This window comes from Protopterus annectens, chromosome 9.part0, assembly GCF_019279795.1.
Source record: "Protopterus annectens isolate FY-2018-M chromosome 9.part0, PAN1.0, whole genome shotgun sequence".
Classification (NCBI taxonomy): domain Eukaryota; kingdom Metazoa; phylum Chordata; order Ceratodontiformes; family Protopteridae; genus Protopterus; species Protopterus annectens.
In genome coordinates, this window is record NC_056743.1 from 1,246,972,082 (window position 1) to 1,246,999,429 (window position 27,348).

A 27,348-nucleotide genomic window follows, 5' to 3' on the forward strand; every position below is an offset into this window, starting at 1 on the left:
AGAAGCTTTAGAGAGTTTGTCATGGTTGTCCTTGTTCATTTCCTGTTGAAAAGAGGATTTTAAATGACCTCTATCAATCAATTTCCTTTTACGCTCATGCAAAAACCAAGCACTAAACGAGTGGCATATAGAGCAGTCCTGTTGGAGATGAGCCTCCCCTAAACAATAAACACAAGTAGAATGTCCATCTGTTATGGACATTTTTTGCCCACATTTTGGGCACTTCTTGAACCAAACTTGGATTGCTTAACCTTTTTTTGTTGTTGAGACATGTCTCACAGCACCTATAGATATTTATATGAATGCAAAAAAAAACACACAAACTTACAGTATTTAAGCCGTGTATAAAGAAATATGCTTGTAAACACGCCAAAGAACTATTAAACAACTACCTAACTACTAGGCCCTAAAACTTGGGCTTGGAAACACAACAGCAATGAACCCTCTAATTTAAACAGGTTCCGCAGCACACACTAAAGAAATGAACACCAAACAAATCTTGAAATATAATAGGCTTTGAATAACACTAGATAATTTAAACGACTAGGGTAGGGAGATATTAAAGGCCTAAAACCATGGCCAGAAACAGACTACTAGCCCACACTGACTAATTTACTAACTAGCAGTAACGTAATAAGATCAAGAAAACTTATTCACTACAATACCTAACTACTCTAAGACAAAATTTTAAGTAAATATTGAGAAAATATCAAATATAAAAGTTTGACTGGCCAGAGCTTAGCGAAGCACTCCTGATCTGTTGCAGTGGCAAACGAGATCTGAGGGAAGCACCAGTGCATCATGGGATAAGGGAGAAGGGCACAAGCTGGTTGAAGATCTCGAGCTTTTGCATTTGGCTGAGTCGGAGCCAAGGATCGGATCTGAACCCATTGGTAAGAATGGACATCGAGGTAGAACAACACATCTAAGGATATCCAAACAAACTGTTGCATTCTGGATCTCGAAGGCTATTACCTTGTACTACTCATACCATGAAAAGTCTTTACCCACATGGCCAAAAAGCACATTCCACTCAAGCAGTGGGTTCATCAGCTGCCTTCTCCAAGGAGATGAATACCAGCTCCATTTTAGAAGCAGCTACCTGGTCATCTGTCCATGCCTTCACAAAACATTATAAGCTAGATATCTTCTCCAGGTCCAGAGAAGTGTTTGCCAGAACTGTTCTGTCTGGTCTCTTGGACTACTGTTCTCTTTCACTTTAAACCTGCCACCTTTTTCCCCCCCTCTACAGCTGTGGGAATCGCTCATCTATTACGTATACTGCAACAATGACTCAGTCAGGACTTAGTACAGTTGTGTAAGAACTTACCGTAACAGTAAATGTCCTACTTATCAGTACTGCAGTATTCATTCCCTCCCAGCTTATCCTCCTCCTATTAGTTTCTCTCCATTTGGGCACAAATGCTATGCCTTACTCACACACACAAATTCAGGGTATTACAGCTCTTCTTGGAGGGGGGACTCCTCTACCTACCTTTTCAAACTTTCAAACTAATCCCCTCCTAGCTGACCAGTCTCTTTCCTCAGTTTTCTTCAGGCTGCTGCTGGCTTGGAGATATTACAAAGATGTATAGTACAAATATGTCACACACACATCCAGTTTTATATCCCTGTGCTAACAAGATGAGGTCTTCATTTGGACGTATGTCCTCTGAAGGTCAAGCTTTGGTAACTTGGCCGGACATCAGCAACCTCCAACCCGTCTGTTACGAATACTGCAACTGTGATCAGTAGGACATCTATTGTTATGAGAAGTTCTTACACAGCTGTACTTTCTGGAGCTTTCTTTCCTAAACCTGTTTGTTATAATGCCCAAACTCAGTGTCACTTCACAACCAGTTACCTCCTTTTTCTCTTTCAAGTTTCCTAGTAATACTTGATTTAAAAAATGTTTATCACCACATCCCTATTGATCCACACTTCAGGTATTTCTAAAGGTTTTGTGTGTCTGGATCACAATATCAGTTCTCTGCTTTATCCTTTGGACTATCCACTGCACCAAGAGTCTTCAAAATGTGTTTAGTTCCAATTATAGCTCCTTGCAGTCTATAGTGTATCCTCATTTTTCCATATTTAGATGACTTGCTTACCTTTGCAGAGTCTTTTTCAAGGTGTCCGGAATTTTTCACTTTGGTGAGAGATCTCTTACAAAAGCTGGGATTCCAAAAGAGCAGCCTTTTTTGACTTCTCACAAGATTGTTTTCCTGGTGTGTAAGACACCTCAGTGCAAATAGCTTTTCTTCCACAGGAAAAAATAGATGTATATCTAGATCTGTTTCTAAGTTTTTTCTACACTGACCTTAATCACTGTGGGGAATACCTCAGGATTTTGTGTCTCATGGCATCTGTGATTCGCATGATACCCCTTTCTAGACTTCATGTGAGAAAGATATAATGGTATCTGAAATCTCTGGTCCCTGCATCAAAATCATTTATCTTGTAAAATCCCTGTGTTGTTTTTTTTTTCAGAAGAGACATCACTTGGTGGAGAAAGCAGATGTCACCTTTCGTTGTGGCTTGAACTGGATTAAGGCCACACCCCTCGCATTACCCCCAACCCGCCCATTCCTGTCCACCCATGCTCTGCCCATTTTATGAAGTCACTATGACATCAGTGGACGGGAACACCCTCTTTTTTTCTGTTCCTGATGCCTGCTTTCAGCCAATTTACTATGCTTTTCTGTAAAAAAAAAAAAAAAAAAAAAAAAAAAAAAAAAACCTTGGTAAATCAGCCAGTTTAAACTCTTGATAGTCTGTCTCCTTTTTTGAAGCAGAATACCAGAGTTTGTACAGCGTTTTCCGGGCTGCCAGAGAATCAATTTGATTTCCAGATAGTCCAAAAAAAATGGATAGGTGGCAACCCTACACTAAATTCAGGTTTTCCCTTCTCACCCTTTTTCAAAGCAGTCAACACAAATGCCTCACACTTTGCTTGGGGTGTATTTTCAGGAGGGACAAAAGTGCAAGACTTGTGACACTAAGGATAGATGCAGGCACACAAGTAGTATAAGAGATACTTGCCTTGAGTAAGGCATTCAACTCTGAATGATCTCTGACTTCGGGGCTGCTTCAAATTGTTACAGGCAATACCACAGTCTTGTGGTACATCAACAAACAAGAGGGAAGCAGATGATATCCCTTTTGCAGACTATCCATGTTAGCTTGGGATATCGCTTCACAGCACATTCTCCCTCTTCAGGCATTCTGCATTCCCGTCAGAGCATAATTGTGTGGCAGACAAGTTGAGCATGACAAGGGCAGACCCTCTCTAATAAAAGTAGATCGGGGATTTTCCAAGATTTGATCCACCTTTGGGGCGTTCTTCAGGTAGACCTGTTTGCCTCTTCTCTGAACAATCAGCTGGCAAGATTCCATTCGTGGACTTCCATCCAAGAAGGCCTGCAAGACACATGCCTTTAATTTTCTTTTCTTTGGACAAAAATGTTTCTGTATGCTTTTCCAACCTTTCCACTGATAATCCAGGATACTTCTGAAGATTCAGAAAGAAACATCCAAGGGCGAAATTGAAGTGTATTAACCCACCAGATGCACAGTAGCAAGCCCCACTCAAACCCCGTCTGCGAGCATTTTGACTGCACCGCCCACCGTTTGATTGAAAGATGCCACATAACACAAGGTAATATATGCGATATGCGAAACACAAGTTAATTGTACAAAAAGATGCAATTGCTGTGAAATCAAATCATTTTTTTTATTTCACAAAAGTCCAAATTCAAGTACTGTTTGTCCAGTTAACAAGAAAACACATACATTTAGCATGTGCCTATTTCTTTATTTCATGAACTTAGGCTGAAAACAGACACCCACAACCTCTAACACCGCATCAGGAAGCATACGTTATGAAGCGACTCATGAGTATAGTTCATTTTCCTTTTCAGAGCCTTCATCCTGATCCACTGCTTGAGCTTGAACCTAACAACCACAAGGGCCTTTTTAAGCCTAGCCATTGCATCCCAAATCTCTGACAAGTTCTGATACCCTTGATAAGTGTAAGCATGGGGCTGGGAGATTAACCACTTACAGGTTAACCATGTCCATTAGAGAGAGAAGTGCCACCGGCGTAATGTTAAAGTAACATAGGAAAGGGGTGGGAAGGTTTAAAAAACAGCCAAGTAAAGGAATGAAGTTTGTTGACTGAACTGATAAAATACTTAGTAGCAGTCTGCTGCCAATACTGGTTGAACTAAAGTATTCTCATGGAAGCTACTTCAGCTGATTGAAGTGCAGCAGAGCTAATACACTACTTTCACTACTTCAACGACAACTTAAATTCACAACTTTTACTATACAGGAGTACTTAACATGCCAAGATCTGATACTACTGAAACAGAAGGATAAATGCTGTTGAGGCCAGGTCTCTTTACCTAACCAATTCTTAAACTTAAATCAATTTATCAGTAGAAACAGTTTCCAAGCAAAGAGTTATAAAAGAGTATGTGTAAGAGTACAGAAACAAGAGTGCCGCTGTGGGGAAAGTTACAGAAAACCCAGTCCAAGTATTCTGAATGCAGGTAATAAACCCGAACACTTTCACTGTAACTACCTATAAATGAAAGTCTGCATGACATTGTGGGCACCCTAACTGTGTACCAGAAACGGAAGGCTACACCGATCTAGTCACCTTCAATTAAAATAAAACTAGTAACTATTCAAGAGTGATGCAATGATATTACCATTGCCAAAGACACCAATACAAGCAAATAAATAAATACACATACACACAGTTTTCAATTTTTAACCACAGTTGCCCTTTAACTGGTACCCATAGAAGCAGACCACCCAGTCAAGTAATTTTGGCCATACCTACATTAACTAGTTGTGGGGAGAAAGACAACTGAAGGGTAAAACACTGGTCATATGCTGCTATTTTCCATTTGCTTACTGTGTAGGTAGGCTAGTCTACGGAACCTTTTCTTCCATGACCAGGGCCAAACCAGTAACTTGTATAGTTTATACAACAGCCATTACATTAGCATTGCGTGTCTTGTTAATCCAGCCCTCCCGCATGTCAATCACGGCAGGCATGCTCATACCTGCGCAGACTCGGTGGTGGGTTAATACACTTTATTTTCACCCATCCAAGATCATTGTGTTGACTCCCTTCTTTTGAAAATAGCCAGGGGCAATTGCCACAAGCTTCCCCACAGAGTGGATCTATTCACACAAGATCAGGGGTGTTTGAAATACCCCAACCCCATTCAACTTCAACTGACTGCCTGGATGATGGAGTCTTAATTCCCTTTAGGGACCTGTGTACTGAGGACATGTAGCAGGTACTAATGGAAGCAAGAAAGCCTGCTACTAGAAACTGATATATGAGTAAATCGGAAAAGGTTTTCTAGTTGGTGCCAACAACATAACCAGCACCCATTCAGGACTAGTTGCCCTCAGTTTGTTTTTTGACATGAGGTTAACATGGAAAACAGTTTTTCTGATTGCTCTGACATCTGCAAGAATTACAAGCTGTTATGGTGAGTGAACCTTATCTCATTTTCCATAAAGACAGGGTTTCTTTGAAAACTAGTTTTTCTTTTTTCTTTTTTTTTTTCCATAATAAATTTTTATTGAAATATATTTTCCAAAAATACAATAAACATCACACACATAACACACTATAACTACTACAAACCATTTATACAATATCTACATGAAATGCTTCCTATATTTAATATATTCCTAAAATCAGTATCATGCTAATATAATATTGAAGACCTTTTCCCATATTTTCGGGTTATTAATATTTTTGTTAGTTTGTTTCAGAAGTAATTTATGTGCTAGTATATGCTTTATAGCCACAAGCTTAAAATTATTCCATGATGTCTTATGTGGTTGTAGCCAATTTGTGGCTATATAGAGTTTCATCAGCAAAAAAATATTCATACAAACAATAGTTTGCGATCTGGAAAGCTCTCTTGGAGGAATGTGTAGAATCATAAATTCCCATGACAGTGTAGAACTTTGATAACCCATCTTTTGCAGTTGTACTTTAAGAGAGTTCCAAAGTTTATATACGCATTTACAACTCCAGAAGTTTTTCTTTTTTCTGCCTAAAGTGGCATCCAAGTTTACTTTGAGCCAAACCATCCATCTCCCCATTTTTTTTCCCTGCACCTAAAAACGAGGGTGAGAGGATGCTCCATGCCTTGGATTCCACAGACAACTCTGGTACTGTCATAACAGAAAAAAAAAATTGTTCATATCTATTAATTTTTTGTGAAGCTAAGAAGGAGGGACAACCTGTGTATAAACAAACTATTTTCAAATGGTTGTATAAGGCGATTGCCTTTTTTAAACTCACAACAAAAAAACGATTCCAGGCAGGGTCAAGACCTACTCTACCAGGGCCTTGGCTTCATCTGTGGCTTTTTGGAAAGGGTTAGATTTTAGAAGCAGCAACTTTGTCCTCTGTGCATGCGTTTACAAGGCATCACAGGCTTGATTCCTTCTTTAGGTCCAGATCAGATATTGCTCAGAACATTCTCCAGGGGCTCATGAGCCCTTCTCCTTCCACCTCCCAAATGTAGTTAACTAGGGTAATCTACCCATATAGCTACAGCTACTGCAGCAGCGATCAGTGTAATGAACATAGTACAACTGTGCAAGTTAGTACCTGTTTGAATGATCACTGCAGCAGTAGCTGCTCCCTCCCTCCATCCCCCTTATTTTTTTGATGCATTGTTTATTCTAGGATGTAGACATATATATATATATATATATATATATATATATATATATATATATATATATATATATTTTTTTTTTTGTTCCTAGCATTATCCTTTCAGGGCCTGACCTCCCTCCCTCTCTTGGCGTGTAAGCTCTGAAGGGCTTGCCACCCAAACCTGTCTTTTTAGTTAGCTCAGCTCAAGCTGACTGTGATGGCTTTGATACGTGGAAGGTGCCCTGAAATTTTGAAGCTGGCCGACTGATGTATCCTTGACAGGATGTTTCCCATATAGCTAAGACTACAGCAGCAGTCATCTTTCAAACACCTTACACAATTGTACTTCATATTGATCACTGCTGCAGTAGTCTACGGTACTGGGTCGAATCCTGCATAGGGTATGACAGCCAAACAGCTTCAGGGCACCTTTGGAATCCTAGCTGTAGCTGAGCTGACTAAAAAGACAAGTTTGGCTCTAAGCCCTTCAGAGCTTTTATGCCGACTGAAAGAGGGAGATTAAGTGCTAATATGACATTGCTAGGAAAAGAAAAAAAGTACACGTCTATACTGTGACATAAAAAGTACACCAGAAAACAAGGGAGATAGAGGGAGGGAATTGGGTACACAGCAGTGAACATTTGGACATCTAATGTTATGGTAAGTTTGCTTAATTATTCTGTGTTCATCATATTGTTCACTGCTGCAGTAGACTAAGCTATACAGGTAGATTTCCATAGCTTAGGTCAGCTGAGAGGTTGGAGAGAGAGGTTGCTGGAGCCCCTGGAGAATGGTCCCAGCAAAGGCAGTCTTAGAACTGGAGAAAACATTTAGTTTATAGTGCTTTGTAGAAGTATGCATTTATTATCAAATTGTTGCTTCTAGAATCCAACCCTTTCCAAAAAGCCGTAGATGAAGCCAAGGCCCTGACAGAGAGAGCCTTGATCCTGCCTGAAATAGTTTTGATGGGATTAACAAAAGATAACCTTAGACAACGATTTGGAAATAATTCCTGCTGACTTCAGTCCTTGTGCTGGAAGGGACATTTGCATTGTGGGAATGAATGGGCTCAAGATCAATGAGGGGTTTGGTGATTAACAGGCTCAGATGAGGAAAATGTACTGAACAAAAATGTCACCAACAAAGATGACCAATAATACACCTTCAGAAACTTTATTTTGTTTGGGCTTGTTGCATAGCTAGTCTTAAAAGAAAGTCAGTTTTAAAACCTCCATGTTGGAATTCTTTCTGCATATGTGCAATGGCTAATGTTGTACTGCACGCACTTTGCATCTCTCTTTTTTACTGCAGCTGTCATTGAGGTTATTTTTAATAGCAACTCTAGCGGGTATTTAGTAGATTTTTAACTTCAAGATCTCTTTAGGCAGGCACGAAGTAAGGTCATCATGGCTTAATTTTTCTTTTGCACTTTTTACCTATGCCTGCCACTCATTAGCCCCCTCTTGGTCAGTTAACCTGTTCTTTCCCTAATCACTAAGGGTGAAAGTCTGCAAGAATAGCCATCATGAAAGGAAAACTCCACCTTCTACAGTTTAACTCATCTCTTAGGTTGTTTTTCTCCCTTCAGTAGGATCACAGTACTGTGTTAGGTACTTGAAACCTGCTTGTACTTTATAAAACTTTCAATGTGAAGTTGTCCTATCTCGCCTTCATTCTTGACTGATGGGTTCGGAACCGATCCTCTGTTCCGACTCTGCACCACTTTGTAAAGCTCGAGGTCTTCAGCTAGCTTATGGCTGCATCCCTTATTCCATGATGCTGTAGGACATTCTCCATATCTCATTTGCTGGTGAAATGAATTGGGTCGTCGCAAGCTAGCTCTGGCTAAGTTTTACTGTTTTTCTGATATTTAATCTTGAAGTTTGCTATATAATTGTAGTTTATAGTGTATTATTCTCTTTATCGTGTGATTTAACACATTTGTTACTTCTGATTTTCTCTCTTATACTTTTTGGCTAGTTGGCCTTGTACAGGCCTTTTTCAAACCCTATCCCATTATAGCTGTGTTTTTTTCTTACATACTTAGGTTTAGAAGACATTTACTGTCTAACTGTAGTAATTGTTAGATAACTGTTTCTTTGAAATCATTACTGAGAGAGTGTTGTTTTTTTTCTGGTCATTAATCTTAAACTTATAGCCGTGTTATAAGGCTTTGGCGTGTGCGTGAGTGTTTTTACACTTTTTCCTTAATAGCCGTGTATTATGTATGTATATGTATATGTGTATATATATATATATATATATATATATATATATGTGTATATATATATATATATATATATATATATATATATATATATATATATATATATATAGAGAGAGAGAGAGAGTTTGGTAGATATTGTTGTCAACCAGTTTTTATTAGAGGGTTGTCATCATTTACGCATTGTTTTTGTTAACATTGCTTTTCAGGTGCAGTACTGTGGATTGTGCTTCCTTTTTTCTTAAAGAGCTGATAGCCTGTTTAAATTCGAAGGCTTATATTTTCTGTTGGTTGTGTTTTTTGTTGGTAATGGCTAACAAACAAACAAAAGATACTAAGGAGATCAAGGTCTCAGGATTTAAAAGATGTCCAAAATGCTCACAAAAGATGTCAATTACTGATGGTCATATTGAATGTGTATACTGTTTAGGAGTCCTGCATTTGCAGGAAAGTTGTTCCATTTGTCATTGTTTCAACTCAAGGGTGTTACAAGAGCAAAAGAATAAGTTGATACTGAAGGGTTTGCTAAAGTCTTCCTTTAGTGAGGATTTGGATAAGGGTCAAACTCCTTCAAAAAAGACATCTTCAGCTTCATCCAAGTCTGACAAGAGCTCAAAGAGACAGTCTTCTGCCTCATCAGATGGTTCAGAGCCATCTAATAAGATACAAAAATTGTTGGAACTGACAACCTCTACTCAGACTTCTATCTCGGCTCCATCTGTGTCGGGACCGATGGTAGTTGGAGCTAGGAGCCGATCACCTGTTTTAGATCCAGTGTCTCCTACACTCCGATCCCCAGTATTACAGTCTGTGACATCCCCAACGCCATCCTCTCATTCTTCCAGAAGTCTGTCAGATTTGTATTTAAATCGCTTGGTACAGAAGCTTTTGAGGACACCGGCTCTATCAAATATTTTGTCAGAACCGACCCATCAGACTTCGGATCTGACTATACCAGTTCTCCTTACTTCGAATCCTCCTCCAAGCCCTACTGTGGCTTTGGAGCTGGGATATGTGGAGCTGATAGTTATGGATCCCATGGCACCGAGACCAATTTCGGTTTCTTCGGCTCCTACCACTCTGACTACCTCGGCTCTGGGGGGGGTTGGGATAGCCGGAACAAATTTTTATCGGTTCCGACTTTACCTCTCGGAGCTTCGGTTTGGATGAGTTTGGCTCCTACCTTGACCTCTGAGCCCTCTCTCGTGTCTCCGGTGGGGGCTTCTGGTTCCTGTGCGTCAGAGTTCTCCTTGGGTCATGGGAGAAGGGCCTTTGCGGTCATGAGGAGAGCTTTGTCCCCACTGGCATCCAGTATATAAGAACCTACCATTCCTTCCCATAGGGTTTCGGTTTCTGCCTCTGCACAATCTGGTCCACAGTGTAGAAATCCAGAGCCTCATGAGGCCCCACAGGGTGAACCCTTCTCTTCGGGAACGTCCCCAAAAGCCCCATTTGAGGAGGCACCCCGAAAGAGATTATGTAAGAGGAAACACTTGGATTCCCCTGAGGAGTCATTGACATCAGACATGGACCTTGATGAATCAGAGGGGTCCCCACAGTCACCTTCTAAAGATGTCTCATTTGCAAACATCTTGGAAGTCCTTAATCAGAGAAGAGGCTGGAAGGCCACTAACCCTTCTGAAGAGGAGTCTGTGTATATGAAGGCTATTGGTTCTCGACCTTCCACATCTTGGGTTTCTCCTCCTTTAGATGAATTCATGGAATTGGTTTGTCGAAAGGCATGGGAGTCTCCAGATACAGTGGAACCTGTCCCTAGGAGGCCTAATAAATTTATTACTGCACCAGAAGACAAAAATTTCTTGACTAAATGAATGTAGATGCTGTGGTGGCGGCGGCCACCAAAAAGGAGTTATCTGAGATGAATGTAAAACAAAAGCAGTCCTGGATAAAGTGCCTCTTAGAAACAACAATGTAGATCCAAAAAATGACAAAAGAGGCAACACCAAAGCTTGTTGTAAGAGTTTAATGTAGACAAATTCCAAATAGTGAGCGTTAATTCAGATGGAAGATGAATGATGTATCAAAGTCTGATGAAACGTTCTTTGAAACATGAAAGCGTTCACTAATTGGAATTTTGTACATGAAACTCTTATAACGAGCTGTGGTGTTGCTGTGGAGTTATCTGAGACGTCCACATCTGTCCATCCACCGAATAAAGAGTTGCATACAATGGACATGTATGGGAAGCGCATGTTCTCATTAGCGACCTTTACATGGCTGTCTCTGAATTACCTAACTCACTTTACAAGATTACCGAGAGATCTCCTAAAGGAGCTTGGAGATGCTCTCCAGGGTAATGTAGCTGCGGGAGTCTCCGATAAGGTAACTTCCCAGCTCTCCACCCTAAACTCAATAGTCAACTCTTCCATGAGGCTTATATCGTATGCAGCCGATGGGGCAAGCCGATCAGCGAGTTCTGGAATTGCCTTTAGGAGACATTCCTGGATGCGCTTGTGTTCATTTGCAGAACCTTTCAAGTCATCCTTCATCAACACCCCTTTTGATGGCTCGATGCTTTTTGGGCCCATAGTTAAAGAAACACTGACCATGTGTAAGCAAGAAGGGAAGACTCTCTCTGCCATTCGAGTCTGTTTTTCTACTACTTCAAGATGCTATCCTAAGGGTCAAAAGGGTAGAAAGATGTGGTTTCGTAAATCCTAGAGAGCCTTTCAAGACACGTATGGTGAATCCCCCTCCAGGGGCATAGGAGGGGGGAAATAATGGAAGATGCTGGCCACACACGCCGCAGAGGGGGTCCACAAAATCAGGGCGACCGGGAGTCTTTCTTCGGCAATCCCTTCCAGCGTTCCTGAAAGGAAGCCTGACTGCTCCACTCTGGAAGCAATCGGGGGGCGCTTGTCTTTGTACCCAGACAGATGTCTGGCTAAAAATAACAAAAGACAACTGGGTACAAAGGATTATATCCAGATGTTGCTCTGTTCCCTTTTCCCACCCTCCCCCAACCATGAGAAGAATTCCTGACGTTCCACCCAGTCTCAGGAATCCAGCAACAACCGAAATTCAAAAGTTGCTAGAAAAAAGAGCTCATCCAACCAGTCCCCGCAGACCAGATAGGATCCGGGACTTACTCTAGATTATTTTTAGTTCCAAAGAAAACCAGGCACTGGAGAAAAATATTGGATCTCAGCACGTTAAACAAATCCGTAAAAAAGGCAAAGTTTTGGATGGTCATGCATATAGTCAGTTCTTCCCTTTCTGGGAAAAGACAATTGGATGTGCTCCATAGACGTCCAGGATGCATATTACCACATAAAAATGGATAGGCTATCCAGGAGTCATTTGCTCTTCCGGCTGGGAGCCAGTCACTACCAATTCTGAGCACTGCCCTTTGGGCTTACTACAGCCCCCAGAGTGTTCACCAAATGCATGGCAGTGGATGTTCTTCATCTCACATAGCTGCAGTCCTTACACTTGGGTAGTCCGCTGTCCTCGGTCGGCCCGAATATCAAAGTATAAGGCTGACGTCGGTCAGGGCGCATTTGACTGACGTCAGGACGTCAGGGTACAAATGCGCATGACCGACGTCATATCCTTAGTCTTTTTTGCCGCATGGTCCGATGCAGAAGCAGCATTGCAAGTGCCGGTTGGCGTTCTGAGATTTTTCGATTTAGAAGTTTCAGACCGAGTTCAAAGTTGGCTAAGTACCCGTTGGGAATATTTTAGTTTTTCTTGCCTCAGTCATTTACCGGATGTCAGAAAAAGTCAATAATTGCATTTCTTGTGGGAAACAGATACCGCATAGAGATTATCATACTTTGTGTATTCCTTGCTTAGGGCCTGAGCACGACGTTGTTGGCTGTCGCTCTTGTGCTAGATTTAATAAACGCACTATAAAGAGAAGGTTGGATTGTGCAAGGTTAGTCTTTGGGAAGCGGTGCAACTATAAAATGCCGTCGGATGCTCCGACGCCCTTCTTCAAGAAGCGCAAGGACAAGGCAGTTAAGCCTAGGCTAGAAGAGCCGTCTGTACCGGACGCCGGTTCTTTAGAGGTGTCGGTGGAGCCGGTGGCTCCACCGGAGGTTTCTTTGTCTTCCCAGGGTGAGACCTTATTATTGCAAGATGTGGCCTCTCAGGAGGCGAGTCAGGCTGAGGGGGCTTCTCAGGTTACTATACTCCCCTCCCTTCCTAAGGTGGCTAGGCCCTCTCCTTCTGTTTCAAAGGCTTCTCCCAGGGGCAGGCCAGGTTTAGCTTCAGTTGGTGTTACCCCTAGCTCTTCAGGTACTGTGCCCAAGAAGCATATGCTTAAAATGGCAGAAGATTTGATTACTTTGATTAGGGGTTCTATGCCCCCTCCTGATAAGAGTCCTAGGGTGGAGCCTGTGCTGGGGGGTTTTGAGCAGGCTTCAGATGTTTCAGAGTCTTCGGCTGAAGACTTGCAGGAGTACTCTCCTTATTCTGATTCTGATGTGGATGATTCTACTCCTTCTGCTACTCCTCCTGAGGATTTTTCTTTTTCAGAAACTCTTCATTCCATGAGGGAGCATTTTAAGTGGGAAGGTCAGGACTTCTCTGATTCCAGGAAAAGGCTTAGGGAATTTCTGTTTTTACCCCAGCATAGGCCTTTGGCTATACCTCCTGTTTTGGATGTAGTGGAAGATGTTTTTACAGAGGCTTCTCTTAATCCTGATTCTTTGCCTCCTGCTCCTGTTAAGCCGGATAGGTATTACAGGGTGCCTGAAGCTCATAAGTATCTTTTAAGAGTCCTAGGGCAGACCCAGAAACTGTTAGCCAGGGGCCTAAAGGTGTTAAGGCTTCTGTTGTTAAAAATCCGGTTCCTGCAGACAAGGAGGCTAGGGCCTTGGATAGATGGGGAAAGAAAGTCTATACTTCTTCTACTCTTGCTATGAGGGCTCTGAATTGCCAGTTTCACATGTTGAAATATCAAAACTATCTCCTTTCACAATTGAAGTCTAAGGTTGATGCTCTGGCAGTAGGTATTGATTGTAAAGAGTTGCAAGATTTAGTGCATGTTTCTGAACAGGTGGGTAAGCATTCTTTGCAATGTGGTTTTGATGCTGTACAGGCCTCGTCTAGGGTGGCTGCCACTGGGTCAGTTCTTCGCAGGCACGCCTGGCTGAGGGATCAGAATTTGTCTGAACATGTTAAAACAAGGATTTTAGATGCTCCTTTACAATCTGACGTATTGTTTGGTCCTCCTGTTGAGACAGTTTTAAAGAAAATGGAAGACAAGGCTAAGTCTATGCAGACTGTTAAAGATTTTTTGCAGGTCCAGCCTCCAAAGTTTAGTAGAAATTGGCCTACTAAAGGGTGGACGTATCCTTCTTATGATTCCCAGTCTAGGGGTAGATCTAGGCGTGGTAAGGGCAGAGCTCAGGGCTCTTTCAGGCCTAGAACAGGGAGTTCTCCTGCACAGGCTTGGTGAGGGCAGGGGTCAGTCCTTCGTAAGCAGACCCAATGACCTACCTTTTCAGCTGCCAGAGCCTGCTCGTCTGGCAGCACCTTTGGGAGGAAGGTTGGCACTTTTCAAAGAAAATTGGAGTTTAATTACCCAGGACAGATGGGTATTGGATATCATACACCACGGCTACAGGTTTTATTTCCATACCTTGCCTCCTTTCAAAGGCATGCCAGACGTTCCTCCTCAACAAAGAATAGAGGCTCACAAACAGGTTTCTCTGTTGCTCCAACTAGGGGCCATACAGCCGGTCCCTCTGCCAGAAGTGGGCCTAGGATTTTATTCTCGCCTGTTCCTAGTACCAAAGAAGGGGAACACGTGGAGACCAATTTTGGATTTATCTATCCTCAACACTTATCTGGACATTCCCAAGTTCAAAATGTTGACGTTGCAGCAGCTTTTACCTCTGCTGGGCAAAGATCATTGGATGGTAACTTTGGATCTCAAGGAGGCTTACCTTCATGTTCCTATCAGACTCAGTTGCAGAAAGTATCTGCGTTTTCGAGCTGGGACTTCTCACTATCAGTTCTCTGCATTGCCCTTTGGCTTATCTACTGCCCAGAGTGTTCACGAAAGTTCTGGCTCCAGTGGTAGCTTTCTTCAGACTAAAAGGAATACAGATCTATCCTTATTTGGACGACTGCCTAATTCTGGCTCAAGGAAGGGAAGAGCTTCTTCATCATTTGGAATATGTGATAGCAGTGCTAAGATGCCTAGGGTATTCTGTGAACGAAATAAAGTCCAGTCTAGTACCCTCTCAAGACATGTGCTTTCTGGGTGTGAGACTGAATACAGCATCCCAGATGGCCTTTTTAACCCAGGACAAACAAAAGAGTCTATCCCTCTACTTCCATCAACTATCTCATCAGTCCGGGCTGACTGCAAGGACAGTCCTTCAAGCCTTAGGGTTCATGGCATCTTGTATTCTGGTGCTTCCCAATGCCAAACTGCATATGAGGAAGCTACAATGGTATCTCAAAATGTATGGACACAGCACTGCCAGGATCTGGACACTGTCATTCAAATAATACCTTGCATTCAGAAGGAATTTTTGTGGTGGGCTCAGGAATGTCACCTAAACAAGGGACTCTCTGTGACCCGGCCAGAGGCGAGTCAGATTTTAACGACAGATGCCTCAGACAAAGCTTGGGGAGCTCATCTAAATGGAAAGTGGATACAAGACAAGTGGCCTGTCAGACTACAACATCTACATATCAACATGAAGGAGATGTTAGCAGTCCAGTTTGCATTAATAGCTTTCAAGGAATTCCTTCTTCCAGGACAGGTGTTGATTCTAACAGACAACACAACTGTCATGTGGTACATCAACAAGCAAGGGGGAACGCATTCTTATCCTCTATGCAGGCAAGCAATGATTTTGTGGGAGACTGCTCTCAGTTTACAGCTCAATCTTCAGGCAAGGTTTCTGCCAGGAGCACAGAACTCCTTAGCAGATGTGTTGAGCAGGCAATTATGGATCCCCACGAGTGGAAATTGGATCCTCATGTATTTCAGAAATTGACAGTGTCATGGGGAACTCCAGACATAGATCTGTTCGCTTCTCCTCTAAACCATCAGCTGCCAAAGTTTTGCACAAAAAGGTTTCATCCCACAGCTTGGAGAGTGGATGCTCTTTCTTTCAATTGGAGCAATCTTCATGTGTATGCCTTTCCACCTCTGCCTCTCCTCCCAAAGGTACTTCTGAAGGTCAGACAGGACAAGCCAAGGATGATTTTAATAGCTCCAGATTGGCCTTGACAGCACTGGTACCCATTACTAAGAAGTCTAGTACGGAAGCCTCCATGGCCTTTGCCTTCGATTCCGCACCTGTTGTCACAGGAGGACAGCCATTTGCTCAATGTCAAGCTTCACTCTCTGCACCTAACAGCCTGGCATATTCTGTTTTGAACCATAGTGGGCCTCCACTTCCTCAGCAAGTTTTCAATGTTATTTTGGAAGCTAGAAGGCCTAGTACAAGGAAAGTGTACGCGGATAAATGGAAGAGATTTTTATTTTGGAGTGCAGCAAAAGATTTTGATGTTTCTGGGCCTAATTTGAGTGTGGCTCTTCAATATCTTACTGAGTTACTGGACAAAGGTTTGTCTTTCTCTTCTATTAAGGTTCATGCTGCAGCAATTTCAGCTCACTATAATTGTGACCCACCATTGTTTTCTCATCCTTTGTTCAAGCAATTTCTTAGAGGGGCAAAGAATATAAGACCCCCACGAAAAGCTCCTGCTCCTGCTTGGGATCTCAATTTTGTGTTGGAGAAACTCACTCTACAACCTTTTGAGCCTGCAGCTACTGCTGAGTTGAAATATTTATCATGGAAGACTGTTTTTTTATTGGCCATTACCTCTGCAAGAAGGGTGTCTGAATTACAGGCCCTTATGGCGGTTGAGCCTTTCTTGATTTTCCATAAGGATAGGGTATCATTACGTACTAATCCTTCCTTTATGCCTAAGGTGGTTTCTAGTGTGGCTTTAACCCAAACTATTCATTTGCCTACTTTTTATGCAAATCCCCAAAATAAAGGGGAAAAGATTTTGCACACTTTAGATGTTCACAGGCAGTTGTGTTATTATTTGGACAGAACTAAAGGGTTCAGGCAGTCTCAGCAGTTGTTTGTTTCTTTTGCTTTGAGTTCTCAGGGCAAGCCTGTGTCAAAACAAACTATTTCTAAGTGGATTGGGTTTTGCATTGCTTTCTGTTATTCCCATCATGGCAAGGAGATTCCAGCTGGGATTAGGCCTCATTCCACTAGGGCTACTGCCACTTCAACAGCTTTTGAGGGAGTGGCAACCAAGGATATTTTGGAGGCAGCTACTTGGAGTTCTGTGCATACTTTCTCTAGGCATTATCACCTGCCACTTTACTCTAAGTCCAGGGCTGGTTTTGCCACTGCTGTTTTGCAGGGCATTTTGGCTCCTGCTTCCTTGTAGTTAGCCATCCTCCCTTACCTCTGCTTTGGGATTCTACCCAAGTGTAAGGACTGCAGCAATGTGAGATGAAGAACATAGTACAGTTTTGTACCTACCATAAATGTAGATGTTCAAGATCCACATTGCTGCAGTCCAATTTACCCTCCCTCCTTCCTCTCTGTAGTTAGAGGTGGTTGTGTGGGTTGGGTTGTACATATTGTGTATATTGTATATATTGTACATATAGTTAGTGCAAGGGTGGTTGGTTGGTTGTTTGCTGTCTTTTGGTTTTGACCTTTATTTTTAGGGTCTTCTGACATCTGGGGCAAGAAAAGACTGAGGATATGACGTCGGTCATGCGCATTTGTACCCTGACGTCCTGACGTCAGTCAAATGCGCCCTGACCGACGTCAGCCTTATACTTTGATATTCGGGCCGACCGAGGACAGCGGACTACCCAAGTGTAAGGACTGCAGCAATGTGGATCTTCGAACATCTACATTTATGGTAGGTACAAAACTGTACTTTATGGCTCATCTGAGAGGTGCAGGATTCCAGGTGTTTCCGTACTTAGATGACTGGCTCCTTACCGCCACCTCCAAGCATCTACTACTACAAGCAACAGACAGCACTTTGGACCTGTGTACTCAACTAGGGATCACAATCAGTTACAAAAAAATCTGCCTTATTGCCGTCTCAGCATATTGCCTTTGTTAGGTGCAGAACTAAACTGTTACAATGATAGTAACTCTTCCACAAGAATGGATACAAACCCTTCGGACACAAATCCAAAACCTGCTTTCGAGAACGAGCGTCCAAGCAAGAACAGTTCTCAAAGTTTTAGAGACAATGGGAGCAACAGTCACCATACCCCCCCTAGCTCAGATGCATATGAGAATTTTCCAGTGGCTTCTTTTTACCCAGTGATCGATCCAGGAACTACCGATGTCATACCAGATAATTATGACAGACTCTTACAAAAGAGACCTAACATGGTGGCTAAATTCAAAGCAAGCCACCATATGTCATCCTTTCACTCTATCTCCCCCATCAGCCACAGTGACCACGGGCGCTTCTCAGATAGGGTTGGGGGGCATTATCAGGGAAAGACAGCCTAAGGCACTTGGCAAGAACACAAGGCTCACCTGCACATCAGTGTACTGGAGATAAGAGCAGTGCTACTGGCATTGCAAGCACTTCAACACTCTCTTCCTCTAGGAATGATTGCAATCCAGATGGACAACATGTCAGTCATATGGTACATAAACAAAGAGGAACCAAGTCTTTACCCCCTTTGTCAAGAGGCCCTCAGAGTATGGCAATGGGCTACCTCATCCCAGTGCTTTCTAATAGCAACTCATATACCAGGGAAATCCAATGTGATAGCGGACAAACTCAGTAGGGAAATTCTAATGCCCCATGAGTGGTCCCTGAAGCAAGAAGTGGCAGAAATGATTTTTCGCAAATGGGGTCAGCCTTGCTGCGATCTCTTTACCACATCCATGCACACAAAATGCAGCAGCTGCTTTGACCTTATCCCCCCACCGGGGGAATCACCGAGGGATGCACTTGTACATGATTGGCCCCTGGGTCTCCTTTATGCTTTTCCCCTTTTTCCACTGATACCAAAGATACTTCAGAAAGACAGTTCACTGGGAGGGACATTAATTCTGATAGCGCCACACTGGCCTTGTCAAATTTGGTTTCCCTTCCTACAGCCTCATCTATGGAAAAAGCCTTGAGTCCTGGACCCAGTACTAGATCTCCTGACACATTCTTCAGGGGCTTTTCATCCTTCTCTTTCCACCCTCAAGCTGACAGCTTGGCTGCTCCGATTCCCAAAATAGCTAGGTCACAAAATCTTTCATCTGCAGTTCAACATATTCTGATTTCTTTTCACAAATAATCTACCAGGAAATTGTACTTCAGTAAATGGAAGAGATTTTCTACCTGGGTTTCACTAAATCATATTGATTCATATTCAGCATCCATATCATCTATACTACAATTTTTGACTAAACTTTTTAATGAAGGAGCTGCGGCAGCTGCTATTAGAGTCCATTTAGCAGCTATCTCATATTTTCATATTGGCAATGGAGATTCAAGTATAATGTCTCACAGGCTAGCAAAAGCCTTCCTAAGAGGCACAAATCTATTAAGACCATATATCAACCACCATGGAATCTCAACTTTTGTCCAAAGTAATTCTTCTCCCTTTTAACCCGCATCATCATGTGACTTGAAATTTCTAACCTGGAAAACTGTCTTTCTAGTGGCTATCACTTCAGCCAGAAGAGAGTATCTGAATTGCAAGCCTTGTCCATTAAACCTCCATACATGCTGTTTTACAGTGATAGTGTCACTCCAGACAAATCCATCCTTTTTAACCAAAGTATGCTCAGAATCTAACCTCAGTCAGTGTATTGACCTACCAGTATTCTTCAAGTATGGCAGTAAGGCAGAATACATGCTACATCAGATGGACATTCATAGACAACTGCGTTTCTACTTGCATAGAACAAAAGGCTTTAGAAAATCTGATCACCTTTTGTATCCTACTCAGAAAATAAAAAAGGTCTTCCAGTAGCAAAAACTACTTTATTAAACTGGCTGTCTGAACACTTTTTGCTTGTATATAATTCAGCAAATAAAGAACTGCCACAAGGTATCAAAGCTCATTCAACAAGGGTGGTATCTACTTCCTCTGCTTTCCATGCTAGGCTTCCCTATAGATACTATTTGTGCAGCAGCTACAGGGGCTAAGCCTCATACCTTTATCACTCATTACAAAGTAGACATGGCCTCCAGGGACAGGGCCTCTTTTGGTTCCACTGTTCTGAAGAATATACTGCCTTGAGCCACCCAGGAAGAAAGGTGGTAGGGGCGCTGTCCCATCAGTCAAGAATGAAGGCGAGATGGGACAACTTCACATAAGGAAGTTATATATCTACCAATAACATTCCATGTGAGTTGTCCCTCTCGCCCTTCATTCTTACGTCCCACCCGCCTAACTCTTCCTTGATTTCTGGGAGAATGAGAGGTGGTTTTACCTTTTGGTGGTTAGTCTTTGACCCTCTTCTAAGTCTGGTAAAGGCATATATTTGGTTTAGATATTTATTTCCTTTTTATATAAAAATAGAACATCAGCCAACAAGATCTGGGGAATGCCCTACAGTATCATGGGATAGGGATGGAGCCATGAGCTAGCTGAAGACCTTGAGCTTTAGAAAGTGGTGCCGAGTTGTAACCGAGGATCAGTTCCGAACCCATCGGTCAAGAATGAAGGGGACGAGATGGACAACTCACATGGAACATTATGGTAGTGGTAGGTACATAATTTCTTTTTTCCTCACTTTGGTATCAAAGGAAGGGGAAGACCACCCACTTTTTTGAGCTTAACTTCTCACATGAGTTGCAGAGGAATTTTTCTACACTTGCTTGACGTATCACAGCCACAGAGAAATCAGTAGTCAGGAGCTCAGGCTGCTATAAACAAGACAGAGAGGTGTGAAACTATTTTCCATTGTCTTTAATGCAGAGAGGAAGAGAACTTAAACTGATTCACAGCTGCTTCTTATGTAGCTGCACATTTCAGAGCAAAACAGAAAAATTAAATCGGTCAGTGGTTCAAAGGCATTTGTCACCTCTCTTGACATATTTACATAAGCAGCATCACATTATTGAAATACTAAGCTTAAACATTTGTTGTTTATACTATTTTACATTTTAAGATGACTTGAATGTAGTATCAAAGATGTCCATGACCTTTAGAGAAAAGTCAGAAAATATTTTTTTTCTTGTAAAGAAAGTATAAGCACATTTACCAAAGTGTAGGGAGAAGGGGCTGTCATATTCATCTTAGACTACAAAAAAGATACTTTGAACAAGTAAATAAAAATAAGTGGTCAATTTGCCCAAACTCACACTGGTAAACTCAAAAGACAGGCACAGCAGATCAGCAAAATATGTTTATTTTCACTCCACGAACAAACCTCACAGAACAGAAACAAAAACAATAACGCTGCTACAGTTCTCAGTGCGTTTTCATCGACATGCACTTCATCACACTGAGCACTGCTTAGTTTTTCTGATGAAGGGTATGTCGACGAAAACGCGCTGAGAACTGTAGCAGCGTTATTGTTTTTGTTAATGTTCTGTGAGGTTTGTTCGTGGAGTGAAAATAAACATCTCTTGCTGATCTGCTGTGCCTGTCTTTTGAGTATACTTTGAACAAGGCCAGAAATTTAGCAACTGATTTGGTTGCAGCTGTATAATTCCTTAGTATACTGTAAAACAAGCCATGAGACGCACGCAATTGAGGCTATTCAATAAATAAAAGCAGACATGTTAGAGACAGTATATAAGATGACAGTGACTGACAATAATCGCATTATATGTCAATGGAATGGGAATATACCACTACTTATGTCAAGCCTGACTCATGCAAAGCAGACTTGATATCTATTATGGGAAAGAGAAAGGCTTGAAGAAAGTAAGATCAAGTTGATATGTCATGTCCTATTGACAGCCATTTTGCAGAAAACATTAAAATTCCATAAGAAGCAGTTAGTGATTTTGAAATGTTAAAGTAACTCAGAAAATATAGGAAAAAATTGCTTTTCTTTAGTTCTAAGGTGGAGTTTTCTTTTAAGGAAGCCATCACATGGCCAAGCAGAGGAATGGGGCTGTTCAATGGGCTGATTGCACTTTTCATCCCTCACTTTCTCAAGGGTCATTGTCTGCAAGCAGCCCCAGCCCATCAGCCTTGAAGCAGAGTAAGTGGTTTCTTCAGTCTTTCCTGTATACTCCTGAGCGCCTGCACCCATTCCTTCTCTCTAGGAGAGGCAAACAGTTCACACCCTCTCAGTCCCTGCTTGATTGCTGTAGTGCCAAAGCCACTAATCACACCCTGTTCACTTATGTTGCAAGCAGCATTTCATCTAATGGCACTACAGATCAAGACCTAAAGTAACCATTATTTGAAGCCAAGTCCACACCCTATTCTCCACTTACTCTGCCAATTCTGCCCTTTTATATTTTATCGCTCATGCACTCATTATGTGTGCTACATATAGTTTTTGAAAGAAAATATCTTAATCTTGTTTGGTATTGTCTGATGTTTAGTCTTTATGCACCCTTTCCAGCATAGCATTTGACTTCTTATCATAGTTTGTTTTTGTAAAACCTGATGCACTTAAGGTATATTTTTCCATGGCTACAGTAGCATGTCCGAGACAGACTACTCACAGTTTGACACAAGTGATTCCTGGAAGCCTGTAGGTCTTTTTCAAAATAAATTGGTTGTTTAAAAATGGCGGTCTTACTAAAATACATATGGAACAAACGTACTTTTGAAAAAAAAAAAAAAGTAAATTAAAAAGTATTAATATGGTACTGAAATGCCATAGAACACAACGGACTTGATGCATTTTCCACAGAGCTAAGAAAAGGCACAGTCCTCTGTTAAATATAAAATGCTACCGGTTCATTGGGGTTTACCTGGAATAATAAATATGTTTATTTGATGTGTAGTAAGGCATGTAGCATGATTTATACTGGTGAGTACCTTTCCATGTCTACCTCATTTTTTTCTTTTTCAGGTGCTGTGATAAGCGGTTGTGGACAAAGATTGACCTAAGTCGGTGTAAAAGCATTGTGCCCCAGGCCTTGAGTGGTATTGTAAAAAGACAGCCAGTCAGTCTAGATCTCAGCTGGACTAACATTTCCAAGAAACAGCTGACGTGGCTTATCAACAGGCTTCCAGGTTAGAACAGTCATCTTAGTAGTAATACAACTTCTGACTGCTTGATAAGTTGAAGCTGTTTACTTGTTCCTAGATTTTTCTTGCCTTATTTTTTTTAATAGTAGATGTCTTCAGTGTCATATGGCATAGTTTGTAAAAAAATCACTCCCCAAATTTTGTTTTTAAAGCTTATTGCTGGACTGCGGAAAACAGACTTAGGAGATCAGTGTTGCTTAACATAGACAAAACCTGCAAGAGGTCCTTCTTAAAGTAATGTTCCTGTTTACCTAGAAATGGTGAATGTTTGAAATTGAAAGTTTGGTTAGCATTTTTTGGAGCTTGTATTAAGTAGTCTGTGTTGGGTTACAGATAATTAAGTTACAATGCTTGAATAGAGGATGGGAATAACTAGATACAAGCATGTGAAGTCAGAGATATTTCTCAGTGACTTTTTTGCATAACTTATTATGAAGTATGGTAGTCATACAGTAGCTTACATGATAGGCAGAACAGCTGCACTATCTGACCTCTATCTAGTGCAGCTGAAGAAATGTAATTATTGATTGTATACCACTAATTATATTGTCACAATGTTCATATATTTTTTAAATGTCTTAATGTGGTAGCGTGAGTAGTATTGTATAGCGTCATAGGAAAGCCTTCAGCTGGACAAGTTGCTTTGACTGTATGTGCATAGCTTGAGTAGTTGCAGAGATACTTTATTTACAAAATATTAATATTTATTGTGTTTATTATGACTTATAAAATCCAGTTTGAGCTAGAATCTAATGAGCAGTACCACTGTAATGATTTTTTTTTTGCTGAATTGTTTGTAATGTACATTTCTTCGTTAACCATTATGACAGCAGATATATGAATATTTGTTTAAAATGGGTGGACATAACATGATTTTGTCAAAAAGCTCAGAATGCAGTCATTGGAAATTAGAGGACACTCACACTCCAGATCTGTGGAGGTGGAGAATTCCATAGATTAAGTGCCACAGAAAAGTTGTTTGAGTATTCATTTTGACTGTCTCCATCTGGAAGGGTGAAGGGAGCATACAGAAACAAGAAAACAGAGGTTTTGGCTGGTGGGACCCTCACTTTGTAGGAGTTTGGTGCTTAAGGCCATCCCTTTTAGGTTAATACACAGTCTGAAGAGTGATCAGAGTGGATCACATAGCGGTGGAACAGCATGATTCCTTCATATTCCTGGCAGAAAATGATTTCCAGCATTGAAATATATTGCACTTGACACAGCTGTACCCCGATACAGGGGTACAGTATTGTACTGGAAGCATGTAGCTTAGACAGGTGAACCGTACATTGAAGTCTTGCATTTAACCACAACTGTGGGCAGTCCTGAAAGTTTGTTATAACCTCTGTCTACATTTTTCACCTGATTAGTCAAATGGGAGGTATTTATCGAGTCCAGAGGTCTGTGGCTTGCCGTCTTTGGGGTAACGTTTTGCTCTTTTGTTGTCCCTTTTGGCTGTTATTACTAGCAGGGTTAGGTCAGGCAATAGTTTAGATCTATTTGTCATTGTTAAATGTTGATATATAAATTGATAACTGTAAATAGAGCATTTGTGGTCTGTAAATGGATTGATAGCTATGAATAGAGATTTTTATTGTTCCAAAAATCAGTATGCATGTCCCTTTTCTGTGTTTCATTTTCAAGACTGTACCTATTTTGGTGTCACAGTGATTTGTTACTAAGAGTTTAAAAAAAAAAAGTCTGCTCATATTTTTTGGGTTACCAGCTTCTGAAGAGAATAATGTAAAACTAGTATATTAGGACAATACCACTGGATAACCAGGTATATTTTGTCTTAGCAGAATTTAACCCCAGCACAATGGATGTCATCCCTCTGGATGCATATGCTAAGCAGCAATTAAGAATCGTGAATTGCTCTTTCTAGTCCATGAAGGACAACAACATCAAAATTCAGGATGAAAATTCTGCTTGTATCATTTGATGTCTTCCAGAGACAGTATATGTGTTAGTAAAAGCAAGGGTGATGAATTAGGTCTTTGAGGCACATCAAAGATCTTTTGAAGCAAGTGCAGAAGGGTTGCACAGATGGCTGTGAGACTTACCTTTTATTCAGCTGTCAAGCCAGTTCATAACAGCCTCCCAAGTTCACAGACTGAATGCAAGCAGTATGACTGTGCCTCATGTTTGTCAAGTTCATCAAAAAAGGGATAGGACATTATCTTCTGTTGTCACCCTTAGTAGCCTGCTTAGTCATGTTTGTTTATAACTACAAATTGGTTAGTAGCCTGCAGTCTGATTGTTTAAGTGTTTCAGTTGTTAGGCAACCAGTTTTGCCCTTGTCTGCTTTAAATAGGTTTAGAGAGGGAAGTCTGTAACTGGCTAGGTATCATAGTATTGAAATGTGGCTTCTTCAAAACAGGGGTTGACAGTCCCTCTTTTAGCGGTCATTGGAAGAGATCATTATCCAAGAATCTGTAAATAACCACAGCAAAAAGTCCTGGTATGTAACATTATCAAACTGTTACATAGTTTATAGGGCTGAGTTCTCGAGTACAAAAGTTAAAACTTAATCAACACAGCATACTCTGCATCATACAAACTAGTTACACATTTGAATCATGATTGCAAAGTATTTGACTGTTACAGTTAAATAGTTGGGGTTCTCTCCAAATTAATATATATGGACAAGTATGGCTATTTGGAGGAGGGTAGGCTAAATATTCAGTAAGATTAATCAGAGGAAATCTGAACAATGAGCACATTTAGTGATGGTGAATTTCGACTCTGGAGAAAATGTTTTACAGGGTCTGCTAGGACTGTGTGAATAAAGCAATGGTAAGATTTGTTTAAAAAAATATTGATTTTAATACTGAACATTCATGAGAAGGTTCCAAAACAGAAATAAATGTGAAGGCTGTTGGAAAAGCTTTAGGGACCATGCAGGGGTGTCTGTTCTACCCATGTTTTTTTCTGTTGTAGCTCCGGGATAATAAAATAAGAATCTTGCAAATCCAAGGATATAAAAAAGTATGATGAATAAAAGAAATTGTTTGCTGATGACAAAAAATACACCTATCAAAACCTGAACAGGACATCTTTAGACTTTTTCTTGTATTCGGAGACAATTTCAAGTATTTTTAGCATATAAAGATGAGAGCAAAGCAAAGGAAACACAGTGAATTTTGCACCCACACATGAGGTAGTGCAGCAGTATTACTTATCTCTAGGGCTACAAAGAAGATGAGCTATGCGAGTGTTTGGATGAAAAAGGAGACTGTACTGACTGCTAAGGAAACTAAAAAGATAAACAGTTAAGGTCTGGGAAGACCAGCACAGTGGACCTATACAGTAAAATACAAGCAGTTAAAATGTTTTGGTTCTACTGGTATTGTGTAACCTACTTTTACCAACTAGAGTAAACGCTATGGTAAGTAATCAAAAAGAAGTTTAAAGAGCGCATATCAAAGGGGGAAAGGAAAAGTGTCAGATGGGACATGTTAATTCTTCCTCTGGAGCAAGGAGAGTTAGATCTGCCAGATTTAAAGTGATATTTTAAGGGTGCTCAATTGAGAGCAGCGTGACTTACTGAAATCAATGGACATTCAGCCATTTGGAAAAATATGATGAGATAGGGAGATGTTTATGCTAGACTGTGGTAGTAAGAGACATTGCAAAGAAATAAACCAAACAATAAAAAAATAGATTAATGTAGATATAGCAATATATACAATAAATGTGTACATAAATCAGCAAAAAGCATTTTGAAAAAAAGGCATGTAAAAGGTGGGTGAAAGGAGATTCTACCACTTGGGTGTACCTGTGGTGAAAGATGTGGCTGACAAGCAAGAGGAGACTGGGAATAACTGGAGAACGTTAAGTAAAGAACCTAGGTAATTGGAAGCAGGTTGTTCTACCAGTAAAGATAACAGAATGGAAAAGAGCTAAATGGTTGATGTTCATCGTGTTTCACTGCTGCAGTCATTACACTTGGGTTATCCTGCCGTCAGGCGGTCCCGCAGTCTGCCAGAATTCCAAAGTCTTGGTCCGGAGTCAGTTGCTGTCTCCTCCCTGACGTCAGTGCGTCAGGGGTATATAAGAAGCAGCCGACGCCATTTTCTTCAGTCTTATTTGCCACGCGGTGCCCGAAGCTAAAGCAGTTCGCAAGTGCCGGTCGGCCGACTCCTGAGATATCAAATTCGATTTTCAGAACCAAAGTCTTCAATAAAGCTAAGTACCCCGTTGGGGAAACTTTTTCTTGCCTCAGACCGATGTCAGTAAAAGTTAATAATTGTATTTCTT

General features: G+C 41.2%; 1 protein-coding gene across 1 annotated transcript in view; it reads left to right on the plus strand.

The window, feature by feature from the left end:
• LOC122810646 (lysine-specific demethylase 2A-like) overlaps positions 1–27,348 on the plus strand; it is a 1,654,939-nt gene that overhangs the window by 1,501,020 nt on the left and 126,571 nt on the right. The window contains exon 21 of the mRNA XM_044082219.1: positions 22,907–23,070. Coding sequence (XP_043938154.1) covers positions 22,907–23,070 — 164 coding nt within the window. The remainder of the gene's footprint in view (positions 1–22,906; positions 23,071–27,348) is intronic.